Raw genomic sequence first — 13090 nt, forward strand, 5'->3', positions numbered from 1 at the left:
AGGTTTCTAGTGCACATAATTATTGACATATAAATCACTGGTTGTATCAAACATTTATGATATTTTAAAAAAATACAAATTTAGACAAAACAATACAGTTCTTGTAAACTGGGAAGATGAGTAGTCTTAGTATATAGCAGTGGTGTAAACATCAGTTAAGTAAAATCCTGCTCTGTGTATTATGCAAAGAGCTTCTCAGTTTCACCAGAACAAAGTATCAGGGGTCTCTGAGTAGAAAGAGAAACAATAGACAGCTGGATTGGTTTGGTCTGGCTGAAAGATAGCATTCTTCTCATTTCTCTGCATGTCCACTTGCGATACTCCCACTGTCTCCCTTCTTACATCATGTCCAGCTGCACAGGAAAAGAGGGGAAAATCCAGATCAGAGATTTTATATCAAAGATCTCAATAGGCTATGCCCAATACTAGACACAAAATGAGGTACACTATGCAAATATACAGGAAATGGTTTTAACGTGAGTTTAATGGACATAAGTTAAATATTTAAAATCTGCTGCTGACACAGAAAACATCCACATAAACACTCACCAAGTCATCAACATCTCCAGTGTCTTCAGCTGGTGGTGCAGATGTCTCTTCTTTTTTCTCCTCAGCAACCAGAAACTGAACACAGATTAGGAATCAGACAATAGTAAATATCAAATTCAGAAAAGGGAATTATTCCTCAACAGCTCACTCGGGGTTAAATTGACTTTCTTGAATCACCTGATTAGCTTCGTTTTTGGACACAGTGCTTCCTTCAACCTCATCACTGTTGATCAGTGTGATGGAATCTGTAAATAAAACAGCAACACTTAAGTCTATGAACACCCCTAGGCTTGTGATTCAGGTCAACAGAACATTTATAAGTATTAGTGAGCTTGCATTCGTGTTATTTACTTTTATTGCAGAAATTATGTGAACATTTCTCTGGGGAGGAATGTTTTGAGATAAATACTGTAGCTACAAGTAAAGAGGCTTATCATACCTTGAACAAGCAGGTCCCAGAAGACTTCGAGCCCTCTGTTTGGGATGCTTCTTTTCAAGGACTGGAGGTAGCTATTGTACAGATCAGCATTCTCCAGCTGAATTGTGAAAGATATGAAACACTCAGAATCTATTTATGAGTCTCTTAAAAGCTCTCATCAACATGCAGATACAAAAGCGCATATCTTGCACAAGAACTGGACTTGGTTCAAGTTGCGAGAAATGAAACAGACCCATTTTCTCAAGTTGACTCATGATCTCCATAGCAAATCCATAGCAAACTATGCAGTGTGACATTTTAAGACTGTTCAAACAGAAACCCTCACGTCATCATGCATTTCTCAAGTGGGAAAAAGTGAATGTTTATTTACTTTAACAGACTCCTCTCTAAACGCCTGGATACAGGTGATGCTCTTCATGTAGTAGTGTGTGTTCTTGTTGCCAAGCAACTGCTCTATCCTGTGAGTCAGTTGCTGACAGACTGGAAAGGACAAGGGAGTCACAACAAACGCAGAGGTAAACAAAATTGCAAAGCCTAAACATGGGTTATGAGTAAACCATAAAATGTTTGTCAGCCCCACTCACCAAGAAAGGCAAAACAAACTGGACCTTACCCTCTCCGAAGGGAAGACCCTTCTGCTTTATCAGGGTACAGAAGTCCCGGGCCGGATCCACACTTCCAACCTGGGGAAGTGTTTAATATTAGTAATAGTTAATATAAGTAAAATAAAGCTGGTGGGGAAATACTTTATTTGGAATTTGTTTATATTAGAAAATGGTTCTCTCTTTCATGTCATCCAGGTCGACTCACTGAAGTAACAGATCCTTCAGCAATGTCAGCAAGGTTATACTCCTCGTCTTCTGCAGCTTTTGCCTTCTTGGCATCTAGCTCCTCAGAGCTATAAATCACAAAATGGTCGGGAAAGATGCAGAAAACCATGTTACAGTTTTAGATTATACGTATCAATTTAATACACGAGTAACAGCCTCGTGTATAACTTTGAAAAACCACAGATTCAACTGACTCAAACTTACTCTTTGCCAAAAATCTGAGCACTGGTCTTAAGCTTCTTTTTTTTCTCGACTTCAATGAGAGGAAACTTTCTCTTTGTTTCATGAAGTGATCCTCTGCATCGTTCACTGATGACCTCAGGGGGTTCAAGGGCAGCCTTCAACCATGGCTCAATGGGGGGAAGGGGGGTGCCAGGGCTTACTGCCCGATGATGCAGACACTGAGAGAAAGGTTTGGGAAGAGACGTGGGACAGGTGTTGATTGTGTGGCTGAATATTAACAGCTCCTCTCTTGTAAAGTTATTGTTATACAGATGAATGCTTCTAAAGTTGCCTAGCTGAAAATGACAACCATTCCTCAGTAAAACTCTTGAAGTAACAAGAGTATAATTATGTCTTAAATACAAACTATATTGCATTACCTGGAAGTGCCTCTGAAATGCGGGGTTGGGAATGTGGTGGACCTTCAACATGTCCTTTTGTTCTCCATTCTCATCTTGCTCTACCAACATCATGGAGTCAATGAGAGAGTCCACAGCAGACAGCTGTGCATCTAAAAAAATCACAAGACAATCAATTTCAGTCTATTCCTCCATCTCTCTGAGTTTTATCTATCTTAACACCAAAACACCCAGGGGCAGGAATGCAAACCACCTAGAAATATTGAGCAAATTCTCTCAAATGTCAGAGCCAGTAAAGACAGGTGCAGTATTTACTTACAATTCTGAGATAATAGTAAGTATTTGCAATTGTGATCATTGTATCAAATTGCAATGGAAAATATTGTACTATTTGCTCATATTCAGTTGAGAAAATATATTTTTATCTATTAAAATTACCATATATAAAATATTTTATATCATTCATAAGATTATGCAGCTCAAAAACATTTTAAAATCTTATGCCACCACTGCAGCTGGTTGTGAATCTGCAGCAGATTCAAGTAAAGTAACAGCAGCTGCATGTATACATGCCAGTGTGTGCAAACTATAGGCACCAAGACTGGTTCTAGAGTAAAACTGGAGCAGCTTTTAGTTCTTGTGCCTGTAGGAGACAACGTGGACATGTTTACATCCAAAGATAAAAAAATTGTTGTGGAGGACTGATATGACAAAACTATTTCCACTGTGGAGAGTCAGCAGCCTGTTTAAAATGAATGATAAAGTGTTTCAGTGAGTTAGAAGCTCTTACTGTGAGGTGCTTCGTATTTCAGAAGAATTTGCATAACAAGAGATACAAGGAAAAAAATCAGAGCTTGCCTTAAGTTTCTCATAAGTACTTTTGAAACAATGAGCATTACTGTTTTGTATAAACATGATATGCAGAAAATGTACCTGAAGGAATTAACTTTTTGTTATCAAGAGAAGGAAATGTAAACTGCCTGAGGTCTTCTGTGAAGGGCAGCTGGACGTACAGTAGACACTATGGAAGGCAAGAGTTGGACCGTTAGCTCTGTGCTCTTCAGCAAGTAAATTTAGAAATGTAAAACAAAACACAAAAACCTGACTGTTTCAGGGTCTATGATCTCACCTCATAGTCCCGCTTGATGCAAGGGAAAGCTGCTCCCACTTGAGGGTTGCTGCGCCGATCGTAGGCGTAACGTACAATAGCTAGCATTTTGAGTTCATCCAGTGCCCGGATGAGGGCAGACAGCGCAACTCCTGCATGCTGCTCAGACAGAAGCATGTCAGTACTGACATGTAGTCAGCTGCAGTGTATTTACTCTTTCTCTACTTACCTCATCATCACTGGGAGCAAATATCTTGACGACCTGATTTCCCATGAACTGATGACGATGTACCTACAAGCAGACAGGGAAAAAAAAGAAATAGAGGTAAAGTAACCAGCTCAAGTTTTACCTTTATTTTAGATTATTCCTGATATGCCACATAAACTGATATTAATGGCACAGTACCAGGTTTTGTTTGGCGAAGCCTAGTACAGCAAAGCACTTCCCATCGTGTTTGTATTTCATCTGCTCTTGATCAACTTTGGAGAAGGGAACGATGTCACTACCGTAACGAAAACCTGCAAACAGAAAAGTAGTAAACGTCGTAAACGTAAATAACGAATGAATTGAGAGAAGAGTGGTTTCAGTGAGTGCTGACGAGTAACAACATGATCACTATGATTTCAAACAACTTCCTCACCTTGAATGGTATCATCCTTCTGTACTTCTGTCTCATTGTCATCATCTAGACAGTAGACAGTCTCTCTCTTGATGTCTTCTTTCTCTGCGGTTTGAGCATCAACAGTAATCCACGATTTTTTCAGCTTCTCTTCTGTCACCTGGTGGACATGGGGGGGTAGTGTTTGTGGATGGTATGAAGTTGAGTCAAAAAACTGGCGATCAGTAATTTTACTTTAAATCACAAAGTTTTGCCACCAGGCATCACTAATGGATCTGATTTCACAACAAACAATTAAGAAAGCTTTAGAAATGTAGAGTGGCATGATTAGATGTCTATAAGTGGTTAATGATTCAGACATAACCGAACGTAGGATCTGCTCACCAGCAAATATGAAATGAGGAAATAAAACTAGGTAATAAGCATGTAATATGAATTTCTCCAGTACATTTCATAGTCAACTTACTGCTTTGTACCCAACAATACGAATGGACAAAGAACTGCCAATGGTCAGCTGACAGGGCCAGGCCATGGGTCTCCTCTCAATGCGTTTGAACATATACAGCTGCTCAAGTGCATTCCTACATCAGGAGTGAAGCACATGGAAGGCATGGAATCATAGGAAATCATCACACTAATTTTAAATTAAGAAGTAACAGTGCCAATTTGAGACCAACAAGACAAGAATGAAATGCATAAAAACAATGATTCGGTGTTTAAAAAGAGACCTCTAACCGGAAGGAATAAACTTCATCAAGGCCTTCCCCCTCGTCCAGACTTAGCAAGATGTGTTTCACCATATCTAGGCCACTCTTCTGTTCCCTGGACAAACCTTTGCCTGTACCAGGGTGATCAGAACCTCTTCTGTCTGGGTCTGCTCCACCCTCCTCATTGTCTTCCAAAGTGAAAGGCAAACTGGAAATGCCAACATCCATAGTCATAGAAAGAAAACAAACAGCAGAGAGAGTTAAACAAATGTCATGAATCAAAGCTAAATTAACTTTACAAGAGATCATTTTAACATCAAACAAGCTTTGATGAGCTCCATCACACCTCCAGTGTGACTAGAAATGAAAAAGAAAAGTGAGGAGAAAGTTTGGAGAAAATTGGACATTGCCAATGTGCTTCAAACTTACAAGAATTGCAAGGTGATGCCGACTTGCTTCAGATTTTCAATAATAATCTCCAGGTTATCTGCACTGGCCTGGGTGTTGAGGTCAGTCAACAAGGCAATGTTGAGACGATCGTACTTCTTCCCTCTAAAAGAAGAAATCCCAATTACTAATCTATTCACAGTGACCACTAATATAAAGGGACTAAGCGTTACAGGCAGCTTCTTACTTGGTTTCTGTCTGAAGGAGATCCATGCAGACAACAAGAGCATCCAGCCCTGTTGAACGACAGTTAAGGAACTTTCCCTCACATATCATCTAGGAACATGAGGTTGATTTTTCCATAGTCCTCAAAAATGTTTTGTTCAGTCAAATGTTATTACAGCTAACTGCAAATATTCAAAATGTAAAATTCATTTTCTGACTGATGTGACTAAATGCCTATACTTAGGTCAGATATACTTTTGACATTTGAGAATGTGTCCCCAATATGGAGAATTAATCCCAGGGTACATTCTCTACATCCCAGGGTAAGTCTTTTACAAGCCTTGTCATTAACCTCACTCGAGTCTTAGTCCCTCTCACTGAAGATGCATGGAGAGATCCAAAGAAAAAAAAAAGACACAATGAGACAGGAAGCAAGAAGGACATCTGTTTCTAATGACAGGGGTTTAGCAGGATCAGCTGTCAGTCAGACTTTAGAATGCACAGTTAGCACCAGTGAACGGTTTAAATATCTGTAAATTAAACCTCTGCATTTTATATTTTAACTGAGGTCTAATTAAACCAGTGAACAAGTGCCGTTCACTACTAGGATGCAAGACACGGGGACATAACTTTCAGTAAGGCATTTTTGAAATACTGATTATTTGCATCTGCACTTTTTAGAATTCTGTTGTAAACACATTATTCAAATTGCAAACTAAATAACTGAGATTGTTTTTTATAGCCCAGTTTTTACACAGTAACATAACAGAATAGATGACTACAGATATGGCTCCTTCATCCTCAGAGTGATATTTTAGTTGTATTCCTAGTTCTCCAATGAAAAATCCCCATTGTCTGTCATTACGTGTTTTCAATAAGACTTCTGTTCATTAGTATACAGTACAGCTCACTGAAACCTACAGCAATCAGTACTGTTATTTATTACACTCTTGCTTTATCTACAATGACAATACAAAAGTCTGCAGGTACTAAGAATTTAATCCCATCAGTGTGTTACACAAACCAGTTTGAAAAAAAAATTCCTAAAAAAGAGTTATGTGAGTTGATATCACACTATTCATATTTGTCATGAGACTGTTAATGGATAAACCAACATAGTACATGAAAATCTGATTTTGTCTTTATCTATTAAAAAAAAAATACCAAATAACACCCGGTAATGATCAGAAGTAGCAAATTAGATGTAGCTTTCATACAAACAAACAAAAGGATACAATCAGCCTGATGATTTTCTGGATGGATTTGATTCTCAATCTCCTCCAGGAGCTCAAAATCAGGCATCATAAGGTGTCGATGGACTGTGATGTTCTGGTACTGGCCATCCCGGTGCAGTGGGTTTTTGGTGGCATCTGTGCCAAACAGAACTAAGGCCAGTTCATCCTTACTCTCAGCAAAAACCTGGCAAAAACACAAAGGATGTTGAAGATGACCATAGGACCTTACTTAAGAGTAGCCTTGGTTTTTGTTTTAAAAGGCAGTGGTGAAGTAACTAAGTGTATCTACTTAATTACTATTCTTAAGTACAATTTTAAAGTACCTCACTTGAGTATTTCATTTTCATGCTACTTTATGCTTCTAATTTACTACATTACAAGGAGTAATATTCTATGTTTTACCCATTACATTTATCTGACAGCTACATGGTTACTTTTTTATTTAAGATTTCTTAAATAGGCTTAAACTGACGTATTAACAAACAGCAGTATACCTTGGACCCCAAAGTATATTGCACATGTTTCAGACATTTGTGAGTTTGAGTGAGCTGTGTCTCTTAAAAATACAACCCCAATTCCAAACAATTTGGGATGATGTGTAAAACCTAAATGAAAACAGAATGCAATGATTTGCAAATCCTATCATCCCATATTTTATTCACTATAAAAGATAAACATATCAGATGTTGAAACTGAAATATTTTACCATTTCAAATACAATATTATCTCATTCTGAATTTAATGGCAGCAACACATCTCAGAAAAGTATAGGGGCAGCAAAAGGCTGGAAAAGTAATTTTTTATTAATTAGTCTAAAAACCAGCTGCACTTCATCAGCTAATCCCTTTACTCAAACAGCAGGACAATTTATCGGTCACACATATATCATTCACTTTTACCTTTGATTCCTAGGTACATTTTTCTGAAAATAGTGTGTACTTTTACCTAAGTAACTTAAAATTCTGAACGCTGAGCTGTATAAATGTGCAGATGTACCTGACGTTGGACAAACTTCTGGATTACTTTTTTGGCGAGTTCAAATGGGGGCTCTTCACCCGGGCCGGAGTTGGACATAGAGAAGCCCACATCCATGCACAACACCGAAGCTGACTGCAACGAACAAATAATAACTTACATGTTATTCACAGTGACACAGTATGTTGACGCTCTCACGTTGTAAAAACCAGTGTAACAGCTGGACTCAGTCTGTATATATTGTATACACTGCACCGCATTGTACTGTACACACAGTAGAGGGCGTGACAGCGTTTGCTTCAGTAACATGTCCCAACAAGTCGCTTCCTTTTCTGACATTCATTGCAATTCATTCATTCATTAGTTTAGTAGTTAACGTTAGCAACTGTAAAAATATGCAGTTCTTTACAAAATGAACACAAAGGGGTTAAGACGCTATTTCACCCCGTATTTTGGCAAGAAATGCAAGAGAAACCAACTCACTTTACTCCCTGCCATCTTCTTTCTCCCTCCTGCAACAACGCCGTGTCACTCTGTTATGACTCCGGAGAGAAACTGGTCCAGTTTAAACGACTTTCCTGTTTGCAGTAACGATTGTTCCTTAGTCGTTTTATCGATTTTCGCATTGATCTATATGGTTGGTCGCTCACTGTAAAGACCGATATATCTGCTTATTAAAGTATACTTGGACCTGTATCAAGCTGCAGTAATGTTTTGTCGTGATCTTTTGATCCATGAGACGAGTCCTTAAGTCGGGGAGATGCAATAATAAAATGTAGGTTAAACGCCCTCCAGCGTTTCATGTGGCACTGTGCAGAATCAAATTTTACGTGGTGCAAATCGACCTGCTGCTCATTTCACGGATACAGTTATCAATTGACCTCGAACAATAATTCTAATAAATAATGCAATTAGAAATAACTACACATCAGTCAATGGAATAATACAAAGGAATGAGTTAAAAAAACTGCTGAAAACAGAACTCTTCCGCATCTTCCTATGCACTTAAATCTATTAAAAAAACAACTCCCCCCTGCCAAAAAACCCTACTTTTCTGTTCTTTCTCGCACTAGCATCTCGTGAATTGTGAACACTTTTCTGATAGGACTTTGCTTTGATGTTTTCTCCTTGACTTAGATTCTCGCTTGCCTAGACGTACAACAATGTCTCCTCTTTTCAAGACAATTACTGAGTGCACGTAGCGGAACACACCGTCTGCTTGCCATAGCACATGTTTGAGGTTTTGATCCCTTGATTTTGTAATGTGGTTTAAATTATTTTAATATGAATTAAACAAAAAAAGGCCGGTGCGCATCAACACATCTGGTACACTGCTGAGCTTGCACTTGGGCATATGGATTTTCCTCAGTAAGCCTCCCAGTGTAACACCAACGTCCTAATAATAATAAGACCCAAAACCCACGGGAGCCATCTGCATCACTGTGCACCTTGCAGGGATACAGTGCGATAACTATGTCTGTAGTAACTGTTGTGCATTGCTCTCTAACACAACGAAACAAATTTTTAAAAATTGTACACAGAATTGCAGTGTAATGATATAACACTTTATTTATTATCTTATTTTTTTTCTTTGCATCCTGTGGTTTCACAACATGAAAATGTGGTGCACTGATTTAACTGATCCATGTCTTTATGACATGTCTGTATGAAAATAAAATTTACATTTTTCCCAGCCAGGTTTAATCATAAATATTTGAGTCATCAAATATTGAAATCATTTGAGAAATCTAACCAAACCCATCAGCCATGTTATTAAATCACTCAAAATAGCTGTTAAATAAATTAAGTTCAAAGTGCCAGAGTATAAAAAACCTACCTAGAACTTTTTTAGTTTTTTAAGTATAGAAGACTTAAATATTGAAATAAATTAAAACATTTAAAATATGACTCCATAGAAACATGACAGATATTCTAATGTACAAAATTACAAAGAACATTTCTTGTGTATAGACTTAATTGTAAAGACAACAAAGGGAGTTGATGTTCACAAATATCTCTTTTGATGCTGCTTTCAACATGTAAAAGAAAACACAAACCCACCAGAGGCATGTTTGATTTGTCAGCTTCCTAAATATGGCTGAATAGTTGTGGCAAACGAAAATTTGTGGATTCTCACACTGTCAACTCCAAGTACACCACAAGTACATACAAGTACACATAGCAGACTGAATATGCCACCTTAGTTATACTCTGCCTAGAAGCCCAGAAACTAAGAAGTACTCATCTTGGCATACGTCTGGAAGCTGACAAAAGTAACATCCGCCTTATCACTTACATTTACTAAAAGCTAAACAGTGCACTTTCACAAGACACTGCCCATCTTAAGATGAATATTATTTTATTCATTGTTGTACTGAGTGGTGCATATTTCAAATTAATTACATTTCCAAAGAAGCTGGACATAGTAAACCTGCATCTGTGATTCTGGGGCAGTTTCTTACTTGGTATTTCAGCTTTGCTTCAAATGCAGCTACACAGATTGATGATAACTTAACATATTTGACAGTGTTGTCTTTAGAATGCATTCTGTTTTTGATATTGGTGCAGTGATTACATGGATTTAATTACAGATATTTACAGATGAAGTGAAGCTTGGTGCCTGTCAGGGTTACATAGTGGCTATCTGGAGGAAGGTTCCATCCTCCTCCTGTTAAAACAAAATGTGACAACAGTTTCCCATGTGCATGTGACAGACAACAAAAATTAAGTTACCTTCATTAGCATGTCCTATTTTCAGTGCTAAACATGAATAAATCCCATCTGGGAATCAAGAAGATCTAAAGGTATATAACAAATACATGACTGATGAAGTGAAGCTTGGTTTAAATCAAAGACATCCAATACCGTGTGTATCAGTTTCCACTGCCATTATTAAACAGTAAGAATCCAATCTATACTGTATCTATCAAAAGGTTAGAGTGCTGGTCAATGCAGCTACTGGTGGCCATTAGTGATCCTAAAGGAGATGTGTTACCATAATAAAAATAACCTATAATAACCACTCCCATGCACTAAGATGGCCTACACGTTGTGATAATTCAGCACCGGCAGACAGTTCAGGCAGTGTTTAATAAGGGTTCATATACACAAAAGTTTTGTGCAGTAATTTTCAAATACCTTTCTATAGTAACAGAAAAATCTTTGTAAAATGTCCTTCAAATTAGTTTCTTCCGGAGCTTTCAACAAAATCCCAAGGCTTTCATCAGCAGATGGAATTTCCTCAGTAAGTCAGTAAGTACTGGAAGTGGACCGCTCGATAATAGTTTTAGTCTGACCACTAATTCCAACCCTAACAATTGAAACTCACATATTAGACGCCATTATCAATATGGGCCTAGTTTTCGCCCTGTCTCACACAGAGGATGTCTGAGCAAGTTCACTGGGGGCCTTGCTCTGCAGAGTGCCAGAAACAGTGTCGGAGTCGAGAAGCTCCACTATACTGTAAGGTGAACAGTCCTCAAGTCCCATCTTCCCACAGGCCCAGCCACAGAAGCCTTTCTCCAGGTCTCGCACAGACTGCCACCACTCGCTGAAGGCCCAGGACACCTGGACCACAGCGGAGTAAAGAGCCAGAGATAATGCGACAGGCATGATGAGCACGGGGTAGAAGATGATGAGGAAGGGACATATTGTAATCTTGTGCCAGAACGTCCGCTCCTCATTGTACACTAGGAAGACATTGTACCAGGTGAGCGTGCCGTAGTAGAAGGAGGTGATGAAGGAGAGGAGGAAAACTACAGGAACACAGGAGACGCTCCACAGGACAACATGTGGTCCCTGGCACATACCTAAGCTGCAGTTGCATTTAGAACCTTCACCGGCCTCACACTCTGCATCTAGACGTTCCTTTGACTTGGCCAGCTCTCTCAGTTCCTTCTCTGTCAAAGTAACATGTATGTCCACGACTTGGCCCTTCTTCTTGCCACGAGTGATAGTTCCTGTCAGGGTTACATAGCGGCTATCTGGAGGTAGGTTCCATCCTCCTCCTGTTAAAACAAAATGTGACACAACAGTTTCCCATTTGACAGACAAAGATGTAGTTACCTTCATTCACATGTTCTATTTTCAGTGCTAAACATGAAGAAATCCCAGTAGGAGCCAAGAAGATCTAATGGTATATAACAAACACATGACTGAATTGTTAGAACAGAATAAAATAATAACTGGTGTATAATTGCTTGATTTTAACAAAACAAAACATTACATCAGTCTCACCTTCGCTTGTGGGTGTGCAGAGAAATTTAGCTCCCTCCTCAGAGCTCCTCTCTGCTCCCTCCTCAACAACTTGGTCCTCTCCGGTCGCTCTCTCCATTTCAGAGCGGTAGACAATAATGGACTCTGGACGCTGGTCTTTCTTCTTCCTCCTCTTCCTCCTTATAGAATGTCCAACTTCTCCATCATCCACGTGGTTCTCCGCTACGTTCGATCTTAGGGTCATCATCTGTGGGCTACCTTCTCTTTCAGTTTGGGTGTCCTCTACCTGTGCCATGTTCTTATCCAATTTAAAATACTATCTGACTCTAAGGCTACTTTCTGGTGGCTTATATGAGAGGACTAATAGTTAAATAAGCAGTGCAAATTATGTTCACCATTGTGTTTAAGTGTTTAATATTATGAAGATTTCCGGCTATAGCCTAAAGCGATAAAAGCACACACACAGACACAGAGAGTGCCATTAAAAAGCGTGGTTGATATTGTACTGTCAGAATCATTTAATCCTCTATGATCATGGCCTACATTATGAAGAGTCGGCTACTCTGCACGAAGACCACTAATAGAATCTACCACATGTCACATTATCATTGATCTGATAGCATAAAGCTTTTGAACAGACAGAGATGCACTAGATATCCGACAAACAAAGCATGGCAGATTTGGTCAGAACAGAGGGTTGTCTATCTTTTGCATTAGAAAGCACGGACGTAAGGTTACCCTCAGTGGAGACGCTTCATCATCCTCTCCTCTTTACAGACTTTATGGCAGAGAACCATTAAAAGGCGGATCGCGGCGTTTTGCCAAAGAATGCACAGTTTGATAAGAGGGGATGACATCGACAAAGAACCCATTCTTCCCACAGCTGATCCCCTCCCATTTAAATCCCACCCATGTCCGTTCTTTTGTCTACAAACGCAATCAACAAAATACAGTGGAATTCAAATTAAAACAGATTCTTACCTTTAAACAGCCCGGACGAGCACCGGGTAGGGAAATTATACCATGTGAGGAACGAATCACTGAATTTGGCAAACACGGCGCAGGGTCCCACACATGTGTTTTTGCAGATACAGATGCGCTACGCAAAATGATTTCCAGAATAGCTCTGAACCCGCCCATGTGAACTCTGTCACACCAATCCCCGTCATCCGCGGTCCCATCTCCCCATCCTACACGAAAATGTGTCTGGGGGAATAAG

At 39.2% G+C, this 13090-nt stretch overlaps 2 protein-coding genes across 4 annotated transcripts; both read right to left on the minus strand.

Annotated features, from left to right (window-relative positions):
• Positions 1 to 34: 34 nt before the first annotated feature.
• On the minus strand, positions 35 to 8393 carry xrcc5 (X-ray repair complementing defective repair in Chinese hamster cells 5). The gene is made up of 21 exons (XM_067517087.1): positions 8140 to 8393; positions 7678 to 7791; positions 6682 to 6865; positions 5469 to 5517; positions 5264 to 5386; positions 4863 to 5042; positions 4594 to 4708; positions 4149 to 4287; positions 3914 to 4026; positions 3737 to 3799; positions 3529 to 3666; positions 3333 to 3420; positions 2421 to 2551; positions 2023 to 2219; positions 1799 to 1886; positions 1602 to 1671; positions 1359 to 1468; positions 989 to 1085; positions 727 to 794; positions 550 to 624; positions 35 to 353 (listed from the first exon to the last, which is right to left on the minus strand). The coding sequence occupies exons 1-21, from the start codon at positions 8152 to 8154 to the stop codon at positions 339 to 341; spliced, it is 2172 nt and encodes a 723-aa protein (XP_067373188.1). The 5' UTR covers positions 8155 to 8393; the 3' UTR covers positions 35 to 338.
• An 819-nt stretch (positions 8394 to 9212) lies between these two features.
• Positions 9213 to 12998, minus strand: tmem169b (transmembrane protein 169b). 3 transcript variants are annotated; one of them, XM_067517095.1, is made up of 3 exons: positions 12853 to 12998; positions 11893 to 12311; positions 9213 to 11663 (listed from the first exon to the last, which is right to left on the minus strand). In XM_067517095.1, exons 2-3 carry the CDS (start codon positions 12164 to 12166, stop codon positions 11029 to 11031), a joined length of 909 nt encoding a protein of 302 aa, XP_067373196.1. In that variant the 5' UTR covers positions 12167 to 12311; positions 12853 to 12998; the 3' UTR covers positions 9213 to 11028. The 3 variants fall into 3 exon arrangements, with proteins under 3 accessions (XP_067373196.1, XP_067373198.1, XP_067373197.1); XM_067517097.1 differs by having other exon boundaries at positions 11893 to 12125; positions 12853 to 12993; XM_067517096.1 differs by lacking the exon at positions 12853 to 12998 and having other exon boundaries at positions 11893 to 12839.
• Between the last annotated feature and the right edge of the window lie 92 nt (positions 12999 to 13090).

This window comes from Channa argus, chromosome 9 (genome assembly GCF_033026475.1).
Source record: "Channa argus isolate prfri chromosome 9, Channa argus male v1.0, whole genome shotgun sequence".
Taxonomy (NCBI): domain Eukaryota; kingdom Metazoa; phylum Chordata; class Actinopteri; order Anabantiformes; family Channidae; genus Channa; species Channa argus.

Bases quoted from the DNA above. Each gene is read 5' to 3' on its own strand.
- xrcc5 (XM_067517087.1), bottom strand. The intron at 6,866-7,677 runs GTACATCTGCAC...TGTTTTTGCCAG, and splicing joins AGAAGTTTGTCCAACGTCAG to GTTTTTGCTGAGAGTAAGGA. The intron at 5,387-5,468 runs GTAAGAAGCTGC...TTCTTCTTTTAG, and splicing joins CTCCTTCAGACAGAAACCAA to AGGGAAGAAGTACGATCGTC.
- tmem169b (XM_067517095.1), bottom strand. From the start codon at position 12,166: ATGGCACAGGTAGAGGACACCCAAACTGAAAGAGAAGGTAGCCCACAG. The intron at 11,664-11,892 runs GTGAGACTGATG...TTGTTTTAACAG, and splicing joins CTGCACACCCACAAGCGAAG to GAGGAGGATGGAACCTACCT.